The 27,589-nt window shown below is 40.7% G+C and overlaps 1 protein-coding gene across 10 annotated transcripts in view; it reads left to right on the top strand.

The window, feature by feature from the left end:
* Positions 1-27,589, top strand: part of CACNA2D3 (calcium voltage-gated channel auxiliary subunit alpha2delta 3) — a 752,236-nt gene that overhangs the window by 356,319 nt on the left and 368,328 nt on the right. For all 10 annotated transcript variants that reach the window (XM_045024490.1, XM_045024489.1, XM_045024494.1 and 7 more), the window contains exons 6-9: positions 1,691-1,822; positions 7,563-7,623; positions 7,706-7,856; positions 16,565-16,639. In XM_045024490.1, the coding sequence (XP_044880425.1) occupies positions 1,691-1,822; positions 7,563-7,623; positions 7,706-7,856; positions 16,565-16,639 (419 nt within the window). The remainder of the gene's footprint in view (positions 1-1,690; positions 1,823-7,562; positions 7,624-7,705; positions 7,857-16,564; positions 16,640-27,589) is intronic.

Here is a 27,589-nt window from a genome sequence, read left to right as displayed (position 1 = left end):
AGTGTTATTTCAAATACTTGAACAAGTTGTGTGTGTGTGTTCGTGCCTTTAAAAACAATGCTACAACTAAGATTTTAAGTTAGCTTTGTTTTTTCTTTTTGAAACCATTGCTTTTAGGTACAGGTTGTATTAGGAATATAGAGCGTCTTTCTTTATCATGTCTCATTTCACAACCACATGTGATATCTAGCTCAAAAAACTTGGCTTCCAAATATATTAATTCAATTTTGCTTTGTCACTTTTATGACAAATAACCACTTTACAGCATACAAAAAGTACTAGGGTGTCTTAGGATTTTAAGTGTCACTGGTTGAATATACTTTGCTGTATCAAAAGAAAAAACAAACATAATAGAAAAAAATTCTTCTCACATGGAGAGTTTTAGTTTGCTTTCATGTACTATTCTGTTTATGGGAATAAAAAATAGGTCAGTCAGTGTTGGAAAATCCAAGCTCCATGTTTTTTCACATAGTAGTTAGTGCTATGCTCTGTTTCCTGTGCATTTGTTTGTTTATCACAATACACTTACATACTCTAACAGGAAATGGAAGGCACTTCGCTTTCTAATGTTAATGCTGAATAATATATATTATTATAAAGTAAAACATACATTAGACTCCATTGTACTAAAAAAGTACTACTATGCAGAGGGTCTCCCTCTAAAGATTTTAGCGAAGATAGGAGTGTTGGTGTATGAGAGTACACATCATAGGTAACAACATGGCGAAATAGAATCTGTCTTTTGACAGGGATATTATGTATGTTATCCGCACAAATAAACTTTTAACATTCAGTTAAAGTGACCATACTAAATACAAAACATTCATACAGAATACATAAATAACATTATCATGAAAAATCCTGAGCCTTAAGTGTGTAAATTATGAGTTAAAGTAATTAATAATCTGTTACCCTTACAGTACATTCATTCAGTAAATAGTGATGTGACCCTTCCTGTTATGTATTCTAATTAACACATCTCACCTATAAAGTATGTCTTTGAACTCTTACACAGATTAGTGATGTATATATTGAATCTTCTGCGTATATGTTTCCACTAGGTAAAATATATAAATAGTGTTGAAAGTGTTTGTAAGTATGCCTGTAACTGCTTCAAAGCAACTTAATTAAGAAATGGAGTGTTAGAGAGAGACAAAATAATCCCACCATGACTTCCTGCCACTTTATCCAATATTTGTGTTGTCACGTTGCATTAATACATGATGACATTGCATCATCATGACTCAACACCATTGTCCATTTATTCAGTATCATGTTATAGTACATAACATCATCACACCCATCTTTCCACACCTTGCTAGCTGGTGGGAGGGTAGTTTGATTGCGAAGTGCATTTGCCGCTCGCCCTTCTCCCTTGACTACTGAAGGAAGTTTTCTCTCTCTTTGGAGTAGGTATGTTTTGTGGGTCATCTCCTGAATGCTGAGAATGAATGCTGGAGAAAATAGTTTCCAGAGGCCCGTACACACCAAGTTAATAGGTGGTGAGACCCAGAAAGTCCTGGAGAAATACTCACTGAAACTGTGGACTTCATAGGAGCCACATATAGAGAGGGCACTTGACTGATGAGCTACAACTTGCAGACCAATGGTTTTGGATACTGAATCAGCCAAAGATGATATGGTGCAAGGGATTCTATCAACTGAGTGTCACTCTTCTTTATTTTTTCAGATCCAGCTATCGTAAATGGAGTCTTTTGGTCAGAATCCTTAAACAAGGTGTTTGTCGATAACTTTGACCGTGACCCTTCTCTCATATGGCAGTACTTTGGAAGTGCAAAGGGATTTTTTAGACAGTATCCAGGTATGCATATTAATTAAAATAAAACAAATGGGTGATATTGCTGCAGGTTTCCATGAAAAAATTAGTGTTGCAGGTCCTGAATTTTGCAAGCACCCACAGATTCCATTAACTTAATTTAGAGTTCTCAGAGCAGTTCTTAAAAAAGCAAGGGCTATTAATATTTATCCCCTTCCCCCCAATTAATATTTGTAATTGTGAAAAAATTGGGAATCGTCCAACAGCAAATATATTGCCACTTGCTTTTGCACATTTGCCCAGTTCAGGTGTGACAGATATTGCAAATGCATGCAGTATCTTTGTGGGAACATATTGTATTAAGTGTATGTATCACTCTGGGGCAAGGATTGAATGTATGATTGTGTTCTGTTCTATGGGGGATGATTATTACAGGCAGGGCCGGCTTTAGGCTGATTCCCCCGGAATCGGGCCCTGCACCTAAGAGGGCCCCGCGCCATAGGCACCTTTATAATTTTTAATTTTTTTTACATACCTGGCAGCAGTCCAGGTCTTCAGCGGCACTTTGGTGGCGGGGGGTCCTTCACTCACTCCGGGTCTTCGGCAGCATTTCGGCGGCGGGGGGTCCGGAGCAAGTGAAGGACCCCTCACCGCCGAAGTGCCACCAAAGACCCGGACCACCACTGTGTATTCAAATCGGGCCCCGCAGTTCCTAAAGCCAGCCCTGAGCACAGCGGGTGGCTTTTAAGCATACTGGCTTTCTGGGGCTATCACAGTGTAAGGCAGGGAGATGTGCAGCATTAAAACCCTGGGAAGGAGAGAGAGAGAGAGAAGTTGTTCTCTGCCCAAGAGAGATGGCATTTGGGAGCCAGGAACCTTAAGTGGATGACTTCAAGGGAGCACTGAGGGTGAATATAGGTGTTATTACCCTGAAACTGAAACACCATCTTTTTGTACATTTACCCAATTTAGTGCATTTTGCTTAGTGTTTGCAAACTTCATGTATTATGACAACCAGGAAATTGATACAACTGAATGTAAATTACAAAAGAAATTGAGCCAGTACTTGCAGTTTTGCCATTTCAAAACTTCAAACTTATTTGCAAGGCCTACATTTTCGCACTAATCTTGTGCATGTAGAAATTCAGAGCGAGTTGGCATAATTTCAAGCTGAGACATCACTGGTTCCAGCAAATGCTGTACGTGCATACATGCTAGCACACACATGTAATAAGTGGGGAAAAAAGTTTGGAGAATTATAGGTATACTCATGTTCCTTGGTGAGAACAGGTAAGACCCAGGGGGCATTTTTCTGCATAGTGCTGTATCATATGAGATATTATTTAATTCTGCAGGATTTGAATTTTTAATAAAAAATGATGTTTTAATTTTGCTTGGGAATTATGAAAATGTGACTTCAGGCAGAAGTGATGCCAACATTGCAACTGTAGAAATAGAACTCAGACAGCTAACAATAATGTAAAAAGCCTAATTTTGGAGTTGTAGAGCTGTTTCATATTCTATGCAAAATCAAATAAAATTAGCATTTTCCTTGCTAATAATTTCCTCATTCATATGACTTAAAGCAGAGGTGGTCAAACTACGGCCCGCAGGCCACATCCGGCTTCCCCTGAGCTCCTGGCTAGCCCCTGGCCCCTCCCCCTGCAGCCTCAGCTTGCTCTGCCACCGGCGCAATGCTTTGGGCGGTAAGGCTATGAACTCCTGGGGCAGTGCAGCTGCAGAGCCTGGCCTGACCCGGTGCTCTGTGCTGCGCAGTGGCATGGCTGGCTCCCGCTGGGCAGCGCGGCTGTAGCGCCACCAGCCACCAGAGGAAGGGGTCAGGCAGTGGAGGGGAGGGTTGGATAGAGGGCAGGGGAGTTCAGGGGGTGGTCAGGGTGTGGAGCAGGAAACAGGGGTTGAATGGGGGCAGGGGTCCCAGAGGGGGCAGTAAGGAAGGGGGGGCTGGATGAGGTGGTGGGGGGCAGTCAGTGGTGGGGGTTCCTGGGTGGTCAGGGGACAGGGAGAAGGGGAGTTGGATGGGGGGCAGTCAGGAAGGAGCGGGGGTTGGATGGGGCAACAGAGAGCAGTCAGGTGTGGGGGTTCCTGGGCGGTCAGGGGACAGGGAGAAGGGGGGCGAATGGGGTGGGGATCCCAGGTGGGCTGTCATGGAATGGGGGGGGTTGGATGGGGCAGGAGTCCCAGGGGGGTGTGAGGGGGCAACAAGCGGGGGGGGGGGAGGAATAGGGGGCAGGGGCCAGGCCACCCCTGGCTGTTTGGGGAGGCACAGCCTTCCCTAAGTGGCCCTCCATACAATTTCCGAAACCTGATGCGCCCCTCAGGCCAAAAAGTTTGCCCGCCCCTGACTTAAAGGGAGCCTCTCCCTGGTGCTGTGAGACTCATCTCTCCCTGGGGCGAGATAAACATGGGACATAAAGCAGAAAACCAGAAATCATGTCAAGTTCCACATATCAGATGACATGGTTTCAAACACCTTCTCTGTAGGTTAATAGAGACGAGAATTTCCTTTGCTGTAAGGCATGAAAAACATTCCTATAAGTTTCAAGGCATTAAAAAAAATGCTTAGGGACACACAGGATGTTTCTGTGTCTCTGGCTATCTCTCTACTTGAAAAAATTACATGAGGCACAAAAAGATAAGTCATTTCTTAACCTGAAATAGTGTGAGAAGATAAAAGAAGAGAATTCACTCTTCAGATCATTCTGATAGTACTCTGCTTGATGCAATATTTCCTCTTCATTCATTCCTTTTTTTATTTTGCACTTCCTTGGCATCTTCTGTCTGATGCCATCTGATTATCTCAAAGGATTGTTTTACGCATACATTTATTAACACCCATTAAACTCCAACGGAATACAGGCTCTTACATAAGACTCTGCTCTTACATAGCACCAGGTCCTGCTCCCATTAATTTCAGTGACAAAGCTCCCATTGACTTCCCTAATTCAAGAACAGGCCACTAGTTAAACTGCTCTTTTAGTTGATTGGTTAGAGGCTGTTTTCTGAAGTCTAAAGTTTTCAATGTTTGTATATATGTATGTGGTTGGCTGATGACTGACATCTCTCTCTCTATAGGTTTTAGATTATAGTTCAGGCCTTTAGATCCTTGACATTTCAATAGTGGAAATTCTAGCATTGTTAGTTTAAGATATCAGAGGGGTAGCCGTGTTAGTCTGGTTCTGTAGAAGCAGCAAAGAATCCTGTGGCACCTTATAGACTAACAGACGTTTTGCAGCATGAGCTTTCGTGGGTGAATACCCACTTCTTCAGATGCAAGTGGTGGAAATTTCCTGGGGCAGGTATATATAAGCAAGCAAGAAGCAAGCTAGAGATAACGAGGTTAGATCAATCAGGGTGGATGAGGCCCTGTTCTAGCAATTGAGGTGTGAAAACCAAGGGAGGAGAAACTGGTTCTGTAATTGGCAAGCCATTCACAGTCTTTGTTTAGTCCTGAGCTGATGGTGTCAAATTTGCAGATGAACTGGAGCTCAGCAGTTTCTCTTTGAAGTCTGGTCCTAAAGTTTTTTTGCTGTAGGATGGCCACCTTAAGATCTGCTATTGTGTGGCCAGGGAGGTTGAAGTGTTCTCCTACAGGTTTTTGTATATTGCCATTCCTAATGTCTGATTTGTGTCCATTTATCCTTTTCCTTAGAGACTGTCCAGTTTGGCCAATGTACATAGCAGAGGGGCATTGCTGGCATATGATGGCATATATTACATTGGTGGAAGTGCAGGTGAATGAACCGGTGATGTTGTGGCTGATCTGGTTTGGTCCTGTGATGGTGTTGCTGGTGTAGATATGTGGGCAGAGTTGGCATCGAGGTTTGTTGCATGGATTGGTTCCTGAGCTAGAGTTACTATGGTGCGGTGTGCAGTTGCTGGTGAGAATATGCTTCAGGTTGGCAGGTTGTCTGTGGGCGAGAACTGGTCTGCCACCCAAGGCCTGTGAAAGTGTGGGATCATTGTCCAGGATGGGTTGTAGATCCCTGATGATGCGTTGTAGGGGTTTTAGCTGGGGACTGTATGTGATGGCCAGTGGAGTCCTGTTGGTTTCTTTCTTGGGTTTGTCTTCTAGTAGGAGGCTTCTGGGTACACATCTGGCTCTGTTGATCTGTTTCCTTATTTCCTCGTGTGGGTATTGTAGTCTTGAGAATGCTTGGTGGAGATTTTCTAGGTGTTGGTCTCTGTCTGCGGGGTTAGAGCAGATACGGTTGTACCTCAGTGCTTGGCTGTAGACAATGGATCTTGTGGTGTGTCCGGGATGGAAGCTGGAGGCATGAAGGTAGGCATAGCGGTCGGTAGGTTTTCGGTATAGGGTGGTGTTGATGTGACCATCACTTATTTGCACCGTGGTGTCTAGGAAGTGGACCTCCCGTGTAGATTGGTCCAGGCTGAGGTTGATGGAGGGGAGGAAGCTGTTGAAATCGTGGTGGAATTTTTCCAGAGTCTCCTTCCCATGGGTCCAGATGATGAAGATGTCATCGATGTAGCGTAGGTAGAGAAGGGGCGTGAGTGGACGGGAGCTGAGGAAGCGTTGTTCCAGGTCGGCCATAAAAATATTGGCATATTGTGGGGCCATACGGGTGCCCATAGCGGTGCCACTGATCTGGAGATATATATTGTCAGCAAATTTGAAATAGTTGTGTGTGAGGATAAAGCCACAGAGCTCAGCAACCAGGTGTGCTGTGGCATCATCAGGGATACTGTTCCTGACAGCTTGTATTCCATCAGTATGTGGGATGTTTGTGTAGAGAGCCTCTACATCCATGGTGGCCAGGATGGTGTTTTCTGGAAGGTCACCAATGCATTGTAGTTTCCTCAGGAAATCAGTGGTGTCACGGAGATAGCTGGGAGTGCTGGTAGCATAGGGTCTGAGTAGAGAGTCTACATATCCAGACAGTCCTTCAGTGAGAGTTCCAATGCCCGAGATGATGGGGCGTCCAGGATTTCCAGGTTTGTGGATCTTGGGTAGTAGATAGAATAACCCTGGTCGGGGCTCTAAGGGTATGTTGATTAGTTCTGGTGTTAGTGTAGGGAGTGTCCTGAGTAGATGGTGCAGTTTCTTAGTGTATTCCTCAGTGGGATCTGAGGGAAGTAGCCTGTAAAATTTAGTATTGGAGAGTTGTCTGGCGGCCTTAGTTTAAGAGGATCCTTTATTGTGCTACAGATTGAATGCAAATCCAGAAATATCTCGATTTAAAAACGGGGCGGGGGGAAAGGGGGACTGGCCTGTTGATGTTCTTTATTTGAATGCTAGTATTATTTCCACTGACCCATGGGTCAGAAACATTACCTCATCATAGTCACGTGGTCTGTCACAAAATGTCTGAAACACAACCTGTGCGTGATGCCATCAAGCATGACAGTCCCTGGCAAGTTCAGTCATGGTAGAAAGAGTAGTGGGGAAATGGACTTGATTAGCATCATCATACTCTTGCCAGCTACCATGGCTAAGCATAGTGAGGCTCTAGACACATTCTTCACTGTGATGAACAGAATGGTGGAGAAGCAGCCTTCACCCTGCAGTGGGCTGAAAGCAGCTGAGAAAGATGATTATATTTCCCATGGTCCTATTTTGTTAAAGTATTTTTCCAGCGTTAGCTACCGCAGTGACCAACAACTGCTATAGTTCTTTGTATGTGATATTTAAGCATGTCTGCTCAATCAATAAAATATTAGAATCCTTTAAATTCTACTTTCACCAAAAGCAAAGACACGTATTATGAACATTCTGATATATTGTAATCTAATCTTTTTTTTTTAACAGGAATTAAATGGGAACCAGATGAGAATGGAGTTATTGCATTTGACTGCAGAAATCGAAAATGGTAGGTAACAGTCAACCACCAATGTGTTTTTAAGAAATATAAAAAAATATAAGATCAGTTTGCATTTTGCTTGTTGGTCTAGGTACATACAGGCAGCTACTTCTCCAAAAGACGTGGTCATTTTAGTTGATGTCAGTGGCAGCATGAAAGGACTCCGTCTGACAATTGCTAAGCAAACCGTATCATCTATTTTGGATACCCTTGGAGATGATGACTTTTTCAACATAATTGCTGTGAGTTTCTCTGTATTTTTCTTTCCTTCTTTTTCTAATTAATTGTTGTGTGTTGTATTCTTTGTCATAATCTACATCGTGCCATGTACATGAATAAACTGAATTTAGAGGACAGGTATCGAGGACTGTGTAATGGCATGCTATTTCACTGAGCCTCGGTAATTGGACACTCTTTGGATTTCTCCCAAAGCAACTTTATTCCTTGCTTTCACTTAACATACTGAAAATTCTCTGGACATATTTCCTCTTTGATCCCAACATATGACGCTGCCATCTGACACACAAAGTAGTTTTCTGTATGTCATTCTGGGAGTTGCAATAATTACTGCCATAATAACCTAATGTGATTGCCTGAGTTGCAGCCAGCACAACTCTGGTGTGTGACTTTATGCAGCTTTTTAATGCAATCTGTTTGCTCAGCTTTCCACCCCACCCTATAGATGCTTTTTTCTCTGTTTTCCATAGTAGAGTGAAAGCTAAGGAATGCTTTGCATGTAAAAATAAGTTGCAATAGACTTGTAGTGTCAGAGCCCCTTAGTTAAGACTGCAACATACTCACATCAAGTTTGCAAAGATACCGTCTAAGTTTTCAGTCTGAGATATGAGGGGTGGTGTTAGCCCCCAAGCCAATTGAGTTCCAGAACTGCTGGCTGCATAAGCAGAAAAGTCATGAAGCAAGTAAAGCAACATGCAGAACCCACTGCACTGTGTCATCTTGATCTGCGTATTATTACTGTGGGTCTCATTTCACTTTTATTCCTAATAGCCATTCTTTTTCTGTACTATAAAAGCAACAACAAAATAATGGCAAATATAGCAATTCATGTTACTCACCACCAACATTCTCTAATGGTCTGCAAAATTATATGTGAAAATTGGTATGTGACACTTATCCTCTGAGTTACCATAGTATACGTACGTGAGGACATACATTTACTATATACCCTATTCAAATTCTAGATCAGTTTCCGATATGATCTTGTGATATGACATTGTTTTGCAAGGAATAGAATGGATGCAGCAAAGCTGACCTGATGAGGTGCATTATCAGTGTTACTAAAGATGATACATTAAATCATTAACAGCTGTCATTATTTCTGTGTGATGTGGCAGTTAATTTTCCACGGCACAGTAACTTTTTTAATTACAAGGTAAGAGCCTAATTCTGCAACCCTTAAACACAAAGGGACTACTCACATGAGTAAGGGTGTCAGGAACAGGCGCTAAAAGTTGGCTGCCTTTTCAGCTTATGTATTGTGGCTGCCCTTGGTTTATAGATTATACATGTTCCTTTGCTGATAGCTTTAAAAATGCTATGTTAGTATCATAATATATTGAACCTAGGATTTTCTTCAAACTGTTTAATTCAATATATGCTCAAGAGGTTATTCAGATACAAGCAAGTGCACTTTATGTAGTACAAAATGTTCCCAGTAAGATGCAGATCTTTTGTATGTAAAATAACTAAATAGGCCCTAAATAGCCAAACACTTACTATATTTTAACAGATAACAGGCAGTTAGTTCAGAATATCTTTCCTATTAATCTTTAATTACTCATTACATAATTAACAGAAACTCACAGAAGAGGAAGGCATAATTACATTCTGTACCAAGAAAGGTTTATTGTTCTTCAACAAAACTGTGATCAACTTAACTAATCTAAATAACGTTCTAAGTGGCAAAAATGTATCAACTAAACAATTAAGATATTTAAAGAGTCATATTTAGTCGGTAATCATGATGCTTATCAGTAGTTGTGTCAGTTATTGTAAATGAATCAGGAAGAAAATTAAATGCTTTTCATGAAAATAATTTTCTTAATGGAGTAACCCAATAGACCGATCTATCTAGAAAAATGTATAAAAACTAGTGACTTTGCAATAAAGCTATGATAGAACACTTTACTTTAGTACAATAACCATACAGCTGCAAGTTGCTTAACTTATTATAGCAACTATATACTTACTCTTTTATAATTCTAGAGTTACTGCATGCTTGGTTTATTACAGGAACTCCAAAGAGATTTAGAGATTGTATTATTATTGTAACTATAGAGTTACTAAATGCTTCATTTAAGAGAGTGTCAAGCACTTTTAAAACAGTTTTTATTTTAATTTGTAGGCATTTTATATGATTTGAGCATAATATTTTTATATTACATTCTATACGATAGCCTCTTAGACAAACAGGGAGTTAGATATCAAACTGCTTTGGTTTGTGCTTGCAGATTTTGGATCCACATTTATTTGTAGACACAAAACTGAATCCACTGATGATGATTTGTGTTCATGCTCAAGAGCCCTTGCCATGGACCACGACCCCTTGTACTAGGCACTGTGCAAACACAGAACCAAAGGAGCTTACAGTCTGTATAGAACAGGAAACAGCAGGTGGTACAGACAGACACATGGGGGAGTTCAAGGAAACAAGGAGAGAATATTAGTCAGCATGATTAGCAGTGGCACCTCCACACATCAGTTGCTTAACTGTGTTTTCAAATTTTTTGTAGGCATCACAGAAAAGGAGAATTTTAAGGAGGGTTGTGAAGCAGGATAATAAGGTAGTTTTGTAGATGCTTATTGGGAGCTCCTCCCAAGCATGAGGGGCAGCATGGGAGAAAACACAAAGGTGCTTGCTTGAAAATGGAGGCTGGCATGTGAAAATTGGTATGTGATACTTATCCCCCGAGTTACTATAGTATACGTATGTGAGGACATACATTTGCTGATGTACATACAGGGCTGATTGGACATAAGAGTCAACATCTCAGTAGTGAAAGAGAGATGATATGTTGGGGGGATAGGCTGTGAAGATCCTAGAAAGTGAAGAGAAGTAGCTTATATTTGATGCAACTGAGAAAGGGGGAACCAGTAGAGGATGCAAAGAGAGGGATGGACATTGTCAGTGTGATGGACTAGGGAAATGATCTTTGAAGCAGTATTTTAAATAGACATGAGTAGGGTAAGATTACAGTGTCAAGCCCAGAGAAAAGGATGTTGCAGTAATTGAGATGAGAGATGATGAGAGCCTGGACGAAATTTTTAACTGTATGGATGGATAGGAGAGGCCATATCTTAAAGATGTTGTTCAGAAGGAATCGGCCAGATTTATAGACAGCTTGGGTGTGGGCACCTAGAGAGAGAGATCCAAGTTGAAGATGATGCCTGGATAAAGATCCTGAGCATCCAGTGTCTGTAGTGATCCTAAAAGGAGGTAGTGGGCAGAGCTTTTGGCAGAGCCATGTTGTACTTGACCTAGACTCCACTAGGACAGTGGCTTTCAAACTTTTGTACTGGTGACTCCTTTCACACAGCAAACCTCTGAGTGTGAACCCCCCCCCTTATAAGTTAAAAATACTTTTTTATATATTTAACACCATTATAAATGCTGGAGGCAAAGCGGGGTTTGAGGTGGAAGTTGACAGCTTGCGACCCCCCCCCCATGTAATAACCTTGTGACCCCCAGTTTGAGAACCCTGGCACTAGGACATATCAGAGTGAGAGGCTGAGATTTTAGTTTGGGCAGAAGGAGATAGGTCTGCAGCAGAGTGATAGATCTATGAGTCATCAGCATAGAGATGGTAGTTGAATTTGTGAACAAGATTACTCAGACGTAAGGTGTAGCAGGACAAGAGAATGGGGGGACTTAGAGATGTAAGGCAGAAGGGAGGCTGGGGCAGTTTCTGGAGAGGCAAGTGGGCTCAAGGGTGTTTTGGGAATTTTTTTTAAGATGGGAGGGACTAATGTGCGCTTGTAATACGAATATAAAGAGCTAGAGGAGAGTGAGAGGTTAAGGAGAAAAGTGAGAAGAGAATAGACACAAAGGTGATCAAGAGATGGGATGGGGTAATTGGAGCAAATGGAGAGGTTAGAGAGGGGAGCATTTGAGAAACATCTGTGTCTGTGACCGGAAGGAGGAGAGAGTTGCAGGAGGAAAAGGAAGAAGGGAAGAAGAGGCAGTGGGAGGGGGAAGGTCATGGTGTTTTTTATCAACTTTTTCTTGGAAGAAATCAGCAAGAATCTGTGTTGAGAGAAAAGTGGAGACAGGAGGAGGGGAAGGTTTGAGATTTCTTAAGAGAGGAATTTGGAAACTGATTGAATGGAAGCTGCTAATTTACCTCTGCTGGACACTCACCTCAAGCCATATTTTCAAACATTAGTATTATGTGATCATACAGTATAACAGTGCATACAGATTATAACAGACACATGTTTCTAGCCTCACACTGATGACAAAAAGTTGTCTGGGATTAAGGGTATGGAATTCAATTAAGTTGGAGAAGTAGAATTGCTTAGTTAGGAAGATGGCAGAACTGGAAGGGAAGAGAATTAATTCATAGTAGAGGAAGTCAGCCTGGCCATAGGATTTCTACCAATAACGATGCAGCATAAGAGCAGGAAGTGAAGAGGAATATATTGGGGGTGAGCCAAGAGTCAGGGTTGGCAGGATGGATATTGCAATGGGAGAGGGCCAAAAGAATCAAGCACAGGAGAGTAAACCATGGAGAGGGTCAGCAACTGTATCAGTGAAAGAAAGTAAGATAAGGCAGGAAGGAGAGGGCTTGGAGCAGATGAAGGGCTAAAGCCTGACTAAAAACAAGTTACGGTCACTGTACAGGAACATCATTAAAAATTCAGTTAATTGAAGTATGCATAAGATAGGATAGTGAAAAATATTTTAGTAGACAAGGTATATATATATGATATATATGGCCTGTTTCATCCTTTACTAAATTATTTTCTAAATATAGCTGTGTATATAGAACATAAAAGAGTCCAATGCAGGTCTTTCCAGAAAATAAACATAAAAAGATAATGTTAAAAATAGTTTTTGCTTTCATGGGTAGGTTACTGCAAAACCTATCCAAAATTGATGGACTAGATGATTGAATTACAAAAGTATTTTTGAAATATGAGTGTGATTTTGTGCAGTCTAAGTTGAAATTTAAGGTCAGATCATCAGTGCATGAACAGAGATGTCTGCAACAACAAGAGAACAGACATATTTTTTCAATTTGCTTTGAAGTATAACTCTAAGTCATGCATTAAATTAACAATATTATCATAAAAACCAGAGTGCTAATTCTGTCCAATGCTGAAATTTGAAAAATACTTTTCAGAAACATAAGCCATACATGAAATGAACAAAATATTAACTGGGATGAGATTGTTAAATCAATTTAAATGCCTCAGCCAAATGATTTTTAGCAAAGTTGATTAGAGGAGATCATTATTGGTGAGTTCAAGGCACAGCAATAAGACCTCCAGTTTTTAATGTGCAGAATTTTCATTATAACCATATCAACAGAGTTTGTTGTGATCATTCAGAATTGCATCATTTGAAGCCTTATTCATTCAGAATAGATGAAGGGTGAAATTTGCTTCAGCCTGATTGAGTAAATCAGGCTTTGTGCCACTGAAGTGTAGATGGTCGGATTTCACCTCCCCAACCAAACCTGAGCCAGTATCTAGGGTTGTAATATGTTTGCTCTTGCTTTTGGGCTGGTACAGTTGCTACAGATTCTGTGCTACTTGTACAGAGTGGTGGGATAGAGGAATCATATAAATAAAAAATTGCAGCTCCCCTGGTTTGAGCCTATTGTTATGCTCCATATCAGGCTGTCCAGGGATCTTTGTGCAGCCCTAATCTGGGTGTAAATAGAATGGAAGGCCTCATCTTGGCTCAGTACAGCCGAGGTGAATTTCATTCTCTCTCTCTATGGATTTTGTTTTAGATTTCTTAAGAGAGGAATTTGGAAACTGATTGAATGGAAGCTGCTAACTTACCTCTGCTGGACACTCACCTCAAGCCATATTTTCAAACATTAGTATTATGTGATCATACAGTATAACAGTGCATACAGATTATAACAGACACATGTTTCTAGCCTCAGTTTCCACAAAAAGGAGCAGCTGTTGCAAGGGGATATACCAGGTTATATGTCTCTCTCTCTCTGAGTAAATGTTTCTGGTTAGAGTCAGTTGGTGATCACCTGCTCACCCATTTTACTTTGCTCTTCTTGGCCTGCCCACTGGCCAGCCATGGGATCCTCTCCATCTCCTGACCTCACCTGCCAGCTTCTCTCTGCCCCCTGGCTGGATCCCAGTGCACCTCCAGCTCTGGGCAGTCTCTGCTTCCCACCACCTGTGGGGCCCCACCTGTCTCCCCGGAGCGGACTGGTGCAGAAGCCTGGCCAGTCTCGGCCAGTTGGGGGTGAGTGGGAACAGTGTGAGGGGCTTGGCTGGGTCCCTCCAGGAAAGTGGGTCCTGAGGAATCCTGGCTGGGGCAGGCCCTGGCCTGGTGATTGCACCACACCTGAGGGGCCGGAGCAATTCCCCATCCCGGGACCAGCCCTGGCAGCTCAGCCTGGCAGACAGTCGCCTTCCAGCAGGGCCAGTGAACCCGCGGGCCTGGGTTTCCTCCTTCCCCCCAAACTCCCTATCTGACACAGGAGGAGTTGACCTGGTCTGTGAGACACACCAGAGGGGAAGGTCTAATTTGGAAAGGGATCTGGCCTGTCCTCGACCCACTAGGTGGGACAACAGAGACGGCAGAGATTGTTTTCCCTTTCCCCCATGCTGGCCAGTGATGAGGTTATAGCTGAGTGAATGGCAGGTTTGTGCCACTAACAAAAGTGGCCAAACTGAGGACTGCCGTGAACCTCTGAGGCGAGCAAATCTGCCAGAAAGCGCAAGATCCACCAAGGCAGAGGAGGAACTTTGTCACAGTGTGCATAGGAATCCTCAGAATGGATTGATATTGACTGCATTAAAATAATTAGGGATGTATACACACTAGCTGCAGAACAGGGAATCACTGACCAGATAGCACATGCCATTGATACAATAATCCAATTACTCTGTTACTCAGTTTGAATGCAGATTATAGCCGCTGCAGTCAGTGTGTGTAGTTACTTGAGAGTTATACTAGTGTATAACTGACAACAGAATTTGGCACAATGCCTCCAGAATAGTTTGGCTCTGATCAAATTAAATACCCTGCCCCATGCACTAACGATCATGTAATTAATTAATTGGAGAGCACTGCAGTCAGTGTCCACATGAATGAGGATGACTGACTTCCAAGAAGGAGAAGGCTGCAGGGGTCTAGGGTTAGACAGAATATGAGAAAAGGGAGCAGTGTGAAGCTGAAGAGAATGTAGAATAAATCCGGAGTCCCAGCCAGACATGGACAATGCAGACTCGTAATGTGGACTTGTTTTAGCAGCACTTTTGCAATGAATCATTGTAAGACTCTCTTTATTCTCATTGAGATGGAGCGAGGCGGAGTGAGTACTTACATTAATCATGTGAAATGTTTTCTCTGAATACTTTTCGCTGAACTCGCTGTCCTCTTTCATTGGCTGTCATGGTTATTCTACTGATTCACGTGATACCTGTTGAGGGGTGAAACCAAGCAGAACTGGAGCATGAAGACCTCCCCCTCCATATTTTGGCTTCTGATACCTCTGCAGAAGAACAGACAGAAAAGGAAGAATAGGGGTAACATTCATGCTGTGAGACTAATACCCACTTTTTAAAGGGTATTTTGGCATTCTCTGCTCAGGGTTGCAAGGCCTAAGGCTCAGATCAGTGGTGGTTAGGACCCTAAATACTTTTGAGGCTTTCAGCCTAAATGAATTAGACAGCCAAGTCCCGTTTTCAAAAGCTGAGGCACATACATCTCACTGGAAGTCAATGGGACTTACTATCCTCAATGCTTAGTTCACTTTTGAAAATGGGACTTAGGCCACGTTTACACTACAAAATTAAGTGGACCTTACTTACATTGGCATACAGCCGCCACAGTAATTACATGCCTGTCTCTGCTTTGCTTCTTGTATCGGCAGTACATGTCCTCCAGGAGCACTTGTGCAGATTGTCACTGTGTTGACCTAACTACATCGACCTTGACACTACGCTGCACATAGAGGTGGAGTTCTTAAGTCGGCATAGCGGGGCAAATTACATCAATTGGAGCGAAATTTAAGTGTTGACACTTCCATAGTTAGGTTGACATAAGTTGCCTTATGTCAACCTAGCTCTGTAGTGCAGACCAGACCGTAGCCATCTAAGTCACATAGGCTTGCAGTAGTCAGTGGAGCAACACCTAATACCTTTTAAAACTCTGGGCCCAAATGATTGAAACTAGTTTTACAAAGACTGCCAATCTCTGATTGATCACTTTCAAACATTTCCAGAATGGATTCAGATTCATAGAGCTTTGGCTCAGTTCCTATAATACCATCCCCCCAAAATGTGTCATGCCTTGACTCAAATATATGTCAGTGTTTGCTCAAAATGAAGCAGAGGATTGGGAATTAAGGCTGGAACTGTATCAGCATTGAATTCTTAATACTATCCAGATTCCAACCTGGGAGGTTTTTCTGTCAGCCAGTCTTCCTAAGACTCAGAACATTAGTATCTTTTGCTATAGTGTGGTTTATTTAATGATGTACAGTACTCACTAAACCTACCTGTATTCTGGCATTCAATCAAGTAGGTCCTCCCTTTTTAAAATTCCAGCCTTTGAAATACTAAGAATGATATGAAGAGAAAAAAAATCCCATGCCTAGTTTTTTTAAATGAATTGAATTCTATTGTTTTTACTTTATATGCATTTTTTACTGTAGCTCTAAATCATTAAAATAAATTGTATCTTTCAAAGTCTTTAATTAAATTTTCCATCTTCCCACTCCCCCCACAGTATAATGAAGAACTTCACTATGTAGAACCGTGTCTGAATGGAACATTAGTACAAGCAGACAGAGCCAACAAAGAGGTAAGGAATGAGAGTAACAAAGCAAAAAGGATGTGATGCTTATCACTGTATTATAATGATATTTTAAAAAATAACCAGATCCCGTTATTAGAACTTATTACATTAATTGTTCTTGTCCCATTTAAAAATAGTCTGTTATGTGACTCCGCAGGTAAGAAAAAAATGTTCGCTTAGTTACTTTGAGCAAATAAGCTTATTGGAATAATATATAAATAATTTCAATAGAAACTGCAGGCTATTAATAAAGTTTAGTCACTTTTTTTTCAAATCACACCATACTGGTTTAAATTGCTTTAAATTATAACTGTCTCACTGTTCTCAAAATTTACATAGAATCAGATACCATATTTATGCACAAAGAGGAATGTTAAAACAAAAATCTTTAAACAAATGAAAGCAACTATAGTTTCTCTATGTAACACTGAAGTTTCAGCTTTAATGTCCCGGACTGTCAAAAATTATAATAATGGTGTTCTTCTAGAAAGTTCTCAAAACACTGTGCAAATTTCAAATGCAATCCTTCAGTCATTTCTCAGGGAATATTTATTTTGACTTCAGTAAGAGTTTTATTTGAATAAAGACTGTGGGATCAGACACTGTATAGGATATTTTCCCTTCCATCTTAATGTGTTCATCCCACACCAGCAAAGGTACACAATAATTCTTGGTAAGTGAAGATAAAAAGAATTACGCCAATTGAAATTGTGCGGTTTTTTTGTAGACAGGATGGTCAAAAGAAGCAAAACAATGGAAAATGGCCTGCAGCTAGTACAATGAAAAGTCAAGCTAAATAATGGAAAGAGTGGAGGGTGGGGCAGATTCCAAACAGTGAAATCAGTCAGGCAATGGAACAGTCGACCTCAGAAGTGTTCATGTCTGTATCAATTTGTGTAAAATGTGCTATCCACAAGCAATAAAATTATTGCCTAAAACTTGTTTTTTTGTGAGCTAGGCTATGACTTTTGTTTTTCATTAAGTCCATTTTGACATCCACAGAAATTCAGCTATGACTTCATTGATCATAATTTTTAAAGAAAGAAAAGCTTTAACATTCTAGCCAAATATTTTCAAACTTTCTTCTAGATGGAGAAATAAGTGAAGGATTTAAAAGTGACATTAAACCTGTTAAATTCAAGGAATTAAGGCTTTGCTAAAGGAAATCTCAGAACTGCTATATTTAGACACCCATTCATAACAGAGAAGATGCAACAAGTACAATTAACCGCTTAAATGAGTGTCCAAAAGTTTGCCTAAATGAGTTTAAGGGATTTGATTTTCAGAAAGTACTGAGCAGCCACCCTCTGAAAAATCAGACCCCTTTAAGGTATCTGAGGTTGGGCATCCACTAATCACTTCTGAAAATCTTGGCCTTTACCTTTTGGATTTTTGTTCCAAGTTGCTCTCAAGATACAATGTGACTTATTCACAGTAATATTTCAGGCCAGTTCGTTTCCAATCATTACCGTCATGTTTGCCCCAGATATTCCTTGTCCCTTTGAAATCAGAAAATGGGGAGAAAAAGTGACAACTGCCAAAAGACAAGCAGAGCTGAACCTTGCAAAGGGAAATTAAAACCAGTAGTAAAAGATTCTTTAGTCATATAAGTTAAAAGAAAACGAAAGAAGAAGGGGGACCACTAAGTAGTTAGGACAGGGGTGGGCAAACTATGGCCCAGAGGCCACATTTGGCCCGTGGGACTGTCCTGCTCGGCCTCCAAGCTCCTGGCCCAGGAGGCTAGCCCCCGGCCCCTCCTCTGTTGTTCCCTCTCCCCCACAGCCTCAGCTCGCTCGCTCTGCCGCTGGCGCAGCGCTCTGGGTGGCGGGGCTGTGAGCTCTTGGGGCAGTGCAGCTACAGAGCCCGGCCTGACCTGGTGCTCTGTGCTGTGTGGTGGTGGCGGTGGCAGTGTGGCCCGGCTCCAGCCGGGCGGTGCGGCTGTAGCGCCACCAGCGCTCCAGGCAGCGTGGTAAGGGGGCAGGGAGCAGGGGGGGTTGGATACAGGGCAGGGCAGTATGGGGTGGTGGTCAGGGGGCGAGGGTGTGGATGGTGGTCGGGGGGGGGAACGGGGTTGAATGGAGGCAGGAGTCCTGGGGGGCAGTCAGGAAGGGGGGGAAGGTTGGATTGGGTGGTAGGGGTTCCGGGGGCAGTCAGGGGACAGACAGGGAGAAGGGGTGGTTGGATGGGGCAGGGGTCCTGGGGGAGCCATCAGGAATGAGAGGAGGGGTTGGATGGGGCGGCAGGGGTCCGGGGGAGGTCAGAGGACAGAGACCGGGGGTTTGTAGATGGGGGCAGGGGTCCCAGAGGGGCTGTCAGAGAATGGGGGTGGGGGTGGATATGGGGCAGGCGTCTCGGGGGGGCAGATAGGAGGTGGGGGCCGGGACACAACCCCCTCCCCTAAGCAGCCCTCCATACAATTTACGAAACCCGATGCGGTTCTCAGGCCAAAAAGTTTGCCTGCCCCTGAGTTAGGATGTGGTGGAGGTTAAAGATAATCTAGGTATGGGCCAACACCTAAATGAATACTTTGCCTCAGTTTTTAAAAAGAGTAATGAGGAGCTTGGGGATAGTGGCAGGGTGGCTAATGAGAATGAGGCTATGGAAGTAGAAATTACCACATTTCAGGTGGAAGCCAAATTCAGACAGTTTAATGGGACCAGCGCAGGGGGTCTGGATAATCTCTATCCAATAATATTAAAGGAACTTGCACATGAAATTGCAAGCCCAATTGCAAGGATTTTTAATGAATTCATAAAGATGAGGGTCACACCCTATGACTGGAGAATTGCAAAACTAGTACCTTTATTCAAGAAAGGAAGAAAAGTGATTCAGGAAATGACAAGCCTGTTGGTTTGACCTCAATTGTATGCAAGGACTTAGAACAAACTTTGAAAGAGTAAGTAGTTAAGGGACATAGAGGTAAAGGATAATTGGGAATAAAATACAACATGGTTTTACGAAAGGTAGATTATACCAGACCAAATTGATCTCTTATAGAAGATAACTGATTTTCTAGACAAAGGAAATGCAGCAGATCTAATCTATGTGGAGTTCAGTAAAGCATTTGATACAGTTCCACGTGGGAAATTACTGGTTAAATTGGAGAAGATGGGAATTAATATGAGGATTGAAAAGTGGGTAAAGAACTGTTTAAAGGGGAAACTATAACAGGTCATGCTAAAAGGTGAACTGTCAGACTGGACAGAGGTTACTGGGGATGTTCCTCAAGGATTGATCTTGAGATAAATCTTATTTAACTTTTTCATTAAAGATCTTGGCACAAAAAGTGAGACTATATTAGTAAAATTTGTGGATGGCACACAGGAGGTATCACACAAGAAGATTTAGATAACATTGAAAACTGGAGTAATAGAAATGGGATGAAATTTAATAATGCAAAGTCATCCTCTTAAGAACTAACAACAAGATTTTTTTCTATAAACTGGGGATATGCTAGTTGGAAGCAATAGAGGAGAAAAAAGATCTGGGTGTATTGGACAGTCACAGGATGACTATAAACTGCCAATGTGATGCAGCCATGAAAAAGACTAATGCAATCCTGGGGTACATCAGGTGAGGTATTTCCAGTAGAGACAGGAAGTATTATTACCATTATGCAAGGTGTTGGTGAGACCTCATCAGGAATACTGTGTGCAGTTATGGTCTCCCAAGTTTAAGGAAGATAAAATTCAAACTGGAACAGGTGCAGAAAGGGGCTATCAGGATGATCAGAGGAATGGAGAACATACCTTACAAGAGGAGACTTAAGGAGCTTGGCTTGTTTTTAGCCTAACAAAATGAAGGCTGAGGGGAGATATGATTGCTCTCTGTAAATAAATCAGAGGGATAAACACCAGGGAATGACAGGAGTTCATAGAATCATAGAAGAGGGTTGGAAGAGACCTCAGGAGGTCATCTAGTCCAACCCCCTGCTCAAAGCAGGACCAACCCCAACTAAATCATCCCAGACAGGGCTTTGTCTTTAAGTTCTTTGTTAGGGGCTGATGTTGGCAGAAGAACAAATGGATATAAACTGGCCATCAATAAGTCTAGGATTAAAATTAGACAAAGGTTTCTATCCATCAGAGAAGTGAAGTTTTGGAACAGAGTTCCAAGGGAAGTAGTGGGGCAACAACTCTAACTTGTTTTAAGACTCAGCTTGATAAGTTTATGGAGGGGATAGTATGATGAGATTGCCTACAATGGCATATGACCCATCCATGACTGCTATTAGCAAATATCTCCAGTGGCCAGAAATGGGACACTAGAGAGGGAGGTATCTGGCAGGTGTGTCTCACCCACATGCTCTGAGGCTAACTGATCAACATATTTGGCATCAGGAAGGAATTTTTCCCCGGTCGGATTGACAGAAACCCTGGTTGGTTTTGCCTTCCTCTGCAGCATTGGGCGTCACTTGTTGGCTTGAGCTCAAGTAAATAGTGAATTCTCTGTTACCTAAAGTCTTTAAATCAAGATAGGACTACAGTAACTCAGCCAGAGTTTATGGGCCCATTACAGGAGTAGGTCTGTGGCCTGTGATGTGAAGGTCAGACTAGATGACCATGATGGGCCCTTCTGGCCTTAAAGTCTAAGTCCCTGTATAAGGGGAAAACGGTGGCAATCTCAAATAACAGCGTGCATCGACTACTGACCTAATTACAACAACTGCATTTAGTTTATTGGGAAATACATATTGAGTATCTCATTTGTACAGTATGTTTTAGATATTTTAAATCTATTTTGTGTGTATTTTGGTACTTGTAGCTTTTGCAATGCAGTGGAAGGAGGCACTTCCTTGAAGGAATACAATTGTTTCTTCAGAAATATGGTGGAGTATCAAGTACAGTGCATGTGTATGTAGGATATGCACCAAATTGAAACAAAATTATCTATCCAACAGACAATGGCAAAAAAAATCGCCATTCAGTCTGCATCACCTATTCTGCTGTCTTGTTACAGTCACTGATCATGGTTGTTTAAAAGCGCAAATAGTTGCACAGAAATGGCTGGTTGGGAAGATATATCAGGAAATTGGGCATGACTGCGTGGTGGGTTTGTTCTAATATTTTTCCTATACCTTCTTTGTCATGTAACCTAACTATGCAGTGGATCATATCACCAATGAAAGCGCAGAAAAATTGCCTGCTTTGTGACACTAGTTAATGTGTATTACATTACACATAATGGGTAAAATTTTCAAAAGTACTTAAATCACTTACAAGCCTAAATCTCATTCAAAAAGCATCAAAAGCTCTTTGAAACCCAAGTTCTTACATCCCAAGCAATTAGGTGCTTTTGAAAATTTTACTCAATATTTAAATATATGTGGTTCATCCCACCTGGTTTTGTATATTGTAGTCTATGTTCTATGTGTGTAATTTCACTGTGCTCATTTTGATATTAGATTTGTTTAGAGCAATAATATAGTCAACAAAAAAATTCTAATGTACTCAATTACTGTTAGATTAATGGGCTAAATTCATCAGATAATTAATTTGCACAAAACATTTGGCCATTTCAGCTTGTGATTTGTTCATGAAGTGATCCTGATTTCTGCTAATGTATTTGCTATTCAAAGTTATTGCAAATAGTTTGAATGAACAATTTTTAGTTTCAGTTATTCAGAAACTGTTTACTTATTTGATTGGTATGGGATTGTTTGTCAAATGTTCACAAACACTATTTTTTCAACATTCAGTCAGCTCCAGTGTGCAATGAGGAGGTGCAAAGAATTCTTTTTGCTATCATCTGAGATAACTTGCAGGAAGAGGAGAAATTTTGGAGAGGAAGGAAAAAGCAACTTATCAGCCAGATGGCCCTCTATAATTAGCAAATACTGAGGAAAAAAGCTGTACATCAAAATTTTCTAATATCCGACATATCTAAACTAGCAGCTAATAAATTAGGTTAGAAAAGTGCATAAACAATGTTTGTTTGAATCAAAATTCCTTTGATTTTCAAATGGTTGTTTGGTTTGACCATGATCACAACTTTGTTATTTACTTGCATTTGAAAAGCTAGTCCCTCCTAAATTCAAACAAAATTTTATTTTTCAGTGGAAGCAAATTATCAAATTGTAGCTTATTTTACTACAAAGCCTCCTCTAGCTTTCTTAGCAAATACAACTGTCACTTCCTTATCTGGCAAACTGCCTTTTTAATATTTGCCTCGAGCCAGTGGTTTACAAGCCTTATTTCCCCTTTAAAATCAAACTCTGCCTTGTAGCAGCTCTGCTACATTTGAAAGACTCTGAAAGTAGCTACTAAGCCTACTTTGATTTGGCTAAAAAGGTCAACTGTTGCTTGTCTTTCTGGCAGATAGAACTGCCTTTTAAGTACCTGATTGCAGCTGAAAAGCCCAAACTGTCCCTTCCACACACCTTGGAGGAGAGCACTGACAACACTTTTCAGTCTGAGGTTCAGCCCCAGGCATGTTCAACAGAGCAAGCCCATCCTCTCCCTTCTCCCAAAGTGTTACTTTCCTGGTTCACATCCCTTAGGCCCAACCTCACCCCTTTTACTGGCAGCACAGTTTTGTGGAGAAGAGGTGTGTTTGTGTGCATGAGCACGTTTGAGTTCTCGTGTGAGAGTGTGTGGATATTAAACTCATGCACACTAACATTTAAAAGCGGTAATGGTAGTTCCGCCTTTGCTGAAAAATTAACTGATATTGCATTTAGGAAAGAATTTTAAGAAACTACCGGGACAACCACCTCTGCAGCTTTCACTGCTACGTATTCCAAAGTTTTGTGGATCCTGAGATCAAAAAGTAGGGCCATTGGCAAAGTGATTCAACTTCAAACAGGACTGTCCAAATAAAAGAAGTTACATGATTACTATGTAAAATGTTAAATCATAATGTAGGTATGCATGGTCCTTTACAGGAAAATACAAACACATTCACTGCATCTAGGAATATATTCCAATATATTTGAGGCCAGGATTTTCCCCAAAGGCCTAAGAGAATTAGGGGTCCAGTTCCCATTGAAAGTCAGTGTGAGGTGGGTGCTTGACTTCCTAAGCTTGAAAGTCTTAGCCTCAATGAATATGTTTTCTCCTGAAGTTTCAGCAATTATTCAAAAATAGCTAAAGTGGTAGGTAAGGTACCTAAGTTTTAAGGATACTGTGTTAATTCCTGACTAGCTTTTAAATGTGTGTGTAATGATGTTTTTAGATATTTCTTCTCTATGGACCTCACCCAAAATATATTGAAGTCAACAAGAGTCTTTCCATTGATTTCAGTGGGCTTTGGATCAGGCCCTATTTCTTGTGTGGATATATTCAAAGTGTGCAGCATTGGGCCTTACAAGTATGTCAGACAATTCACAAAGTATTTGTAGTGGTGCATCTCAGAGGCACATGAATTGAATATATCATGCTGAATTAGATAGCTGTCACGGCTCATTGGCTCTTTGTCTTCATCTAGTGTAAGTGTGTACGCAGCATTATTGACAAGGACATTTCTGTGCCTGAAAGTGTTTAGGCAGATACACTGTTTAATGTGTTAGAGGTACTTAACTTAAAAATAATGCAATGGCATTCAGTTCTTAGTTCCTATGAAGAATGAAAAGTGATTGACAATGTGCGGGCATATTGAAAGTGCTGCCATGTATTATGCCCTACATATCTGAGCCTTATTCTTTAGTCTGGGTTTTCTGGAAGGTAAATAATAAATAAGGAGAATGTGGCTTTAGCTGGCAAAAGGTTGTATAGTTACTTTCCTCAAACCTTGAACTTCTTCTTTAGCTTACAGGATAAACAAGCCCAAATTTATTCTGGATGTGATTTCAAAATGGGATTCAGCCAAATATAAATTATGTTGCAGTATATTCCAGAGAGTAAAATATTAAATCATACTTCGCTATTTTGAACAGTAAAATACTGCTCATAATAGTTGAGCATCATCTGGGTGGCATAAAAACATTTTGATCAATTAAATTGAATCCGACATTAAGTAATATAGGGATGTGTGGTAATCTGCATTTTGATCAGTTGCAGAATGATGGAAAGTGCAATAGTAGGATTAATTCCAGACATTACATCTGCGCAGTACTTCTGAATCTTCAGTTCTTGGTGTAGGACGTCCACAGCTTTCATATGGCTCATTAGATACAACCGCAATGAAATGATCATTTAAGAAACTCAGTCACAATTCACAAGTAAGGATCTTCAGTATCAACAGCAGCAATTACGTCTGTTCTCTCCATTTCACATAGTAAGCAATGCCATTCTGTTATTCTACAGTTCACAATGGAAAATGTATTTTTAGAGAAACATTATCCATATTGCTTCCCAGAGGAATAAAAAGCACACGGATATGTGGATGAATTGTTTATAGATACTGGAAAGGTTTGATTTGAATAATGAAATATAAACTCATTCAAAATAGTCATAGCTTATTCATTTTGCCTTAGGATACTATGTAAAGACCTATGTTAGCCACTTACAAATATATTTTCAGAATAAATGTCTTCTGTTTCATCAGTCCAGGTGACTACTTACAGGCTTCCCTGGCAGAGTTTTATTACTGAGCAGAGTCCTACAATCCAGAGGGTGTTGTAACCCACTGAGGCATACTGTTGTTGTTGCTTTTAAATTAACTTTAGAAGTAGAGGACTATGGAGACAGTGGAATATGGGAGACTGCTCTCCTTTCCTGCTGTGAGCAAAAGCCAGGGGTAGTTGGAACTAGGATGATAATGGGGAATGGTCACTCCAAAGGGGTGGGGGAGGCTGAAAACAACATCAGGGAAGTGGGCTGTGCTGATAAATAGATTCAGCCTATTTTAACAGTCTTTAACTCTACAAGAAGTCAAACACATTGAGTGAGAAATTAATTTGGCCCATTATCTAGAAATTTCAGTATCTGATTCTTATTTTTTCTTTCTGGCTTTTAAAACTACCCCTTTTCCCTGGCGAGTTCTTTCACTATGTTTCAGCTTTCCTTCATCAAAAGGAATCACACAACCCTACTCCTCCATTACATTGGAACCTTCTTTCAACACCAGGAGAAGAATAGCTGTTGTCCTTACTATCTCTGCCTTCAAAGTACTGTACCAGCTTTTCCACCTCACCTAAATACAAACACCTTTTGCTGAAACTGTTAAATACATGTAGTTAGAAAAATAATATTGAGAGACATAGCCAAAGCAGCAAAAAATCCTCTGAACCAGAATATGTTCATACCACAGTTGCCAACTTTCACATGGTAAATAAGCACCCCAACTTTCACAATAAGCCAAAAATGAAGCTATTCCCATTTTAAAACAAGCAATCCCTAGGAACCCCAATACTCTGTGACTAGATCCCCCTGGCATGCAGTCTGGGACTGTGCATCCCTGACTCTCTGCCCCCCTTGTCCCTGCTTGCCAGGAGTCGATCAAAAAAAAAAAGAAGCTACAAGCCAAACAAGCTACAAGCCAAAAACTAGCCAGCAAGCAGCTCACAAGCCAATTGAGCCAAAAAGAAGCCCAATTTCTGCGTTTTTTTCCACGGGTTCGGTATGTCAGGTTCATACTGACACACACAAGCCTATGTGTTTTTATTGTGTGCAATTCCAATATATTTGTACTAAAAGATTGTATACCATCCTGTCCATTAAAAGTGAGAGAACTAGTAGGAAAGTTTGTGGTAATTGAAGAAACGTTCAGTTTTGCCATTCAGTTTTTCACAAGCTCTGCACTATTTTGCAATGGATCACATCATAGCCATGAAAGCTCTGTGGACACTGCAATGGATTTTATAAGCTTGCAAGACAAAGTAGCAGCAGACACATCTTTGTGATATTAACTATCTCTCCAGGGTGTCTGTATTCTCAGATCATTGCTTAGTTAGAAATTAGGTTTAATTGCAAGCAATTTCTTATGAAGCAATTGCTTTTAAAGTTACAAAAGATTTTTCAAAATTCTAGGTTTTTTTCTAGATATCATGTCAAATACTATTATTCATCAAGTTTCTTCCAACTTTAGCCTTTCTTTCACTTTGCCCTAATAATTGTCATCTTTGACAACTGCAGCTGTTCTGTCGTCTTGTATGAATTCAGAGCCGAATACACTTTGTTTATCAGAGTGTATTTCATTAGACCAAAACAAGTGACAGTCTCCATAGCAGGCCACATTTTGTTTATGAGGATGCTTGTACAATTAATCTGCAGGCTATTCAGTGGCCTGATTACTTACTGCAGCAACAAGTGCTAATTAATAAGTATGTTATGAAATAATGTAGCATTAAACCTTTTAGTAATTTGTCATTGCTTATTTTAACTACATTTGGCAAAAGCCATAAGTTTAATCTCTCAAAAGTAATTAAAATCAACAAGCACGCTACAAAGGTAGGAATATAGACTGCTGTTTTCCTGTGGTATCAAAACAGCAGTCTTGGACATGTTAGAAAAAAGATGTCAGCAAAGGAAAAGATCTAAAGCCATCTCATAAAGCTCTTGTTAATAAATATTAGTCATTTGTCTTCTCCAGTACATTAAATACATTTAATGTTAAAACCTAGGGTTTTTTTTTAATTACACAAATTTTAAGTCACACTAGCGTCTACATTTTCAAAGTAGTGTATGGTTTTTATGCTAGCATAGAAAATACAGTACAGTGGTTGCCATCATAAAGACAATATTTACCTATCATTACCCATAGTTCTGTTCTTTTCTTTTGTATTCACATTCTTATACTGCACCAATCATCCTGGCATCTGAGATACTAGTTATGTCCAAGTCTAGATTTTGAGGGAAAGTGTGGTATGCTGGATACCACTGTGTGAAAAATATTTTAATAGCGATTACTAGAGAGAGTACAGAATTAATATTGAAAACAACATAAAGTATATAGTGCAACTATATATAGTGTACATTTATAAACAGATAAAGCAGCATTATGGTATTAGTAATAATTACACTAATAAAATATTTTTCAGTTAGCATGTCATTATAGTTATTTCATATATGCATACAA

Source organism: Mauremys mutica, chromosome 7, assembly GCF_020497125.1.
Source record: "Mauremys mutica isolate MM-2020 ecotype Southern chromosome 7, ASM2049712v1, whole genome shotgun sequence".
In the NCBI taxonomy this organism is placed as follows: Eukaryota; Metazoa; Chordata; order Testudines; family Geoemydidae; genus Mauremys; species Mauremys mutica.
The sequence above is the reverse complement of the archived record's forward strand: the minus strand, read 5'-3'. Positions and strand labels throughout refer to the sequence as shown.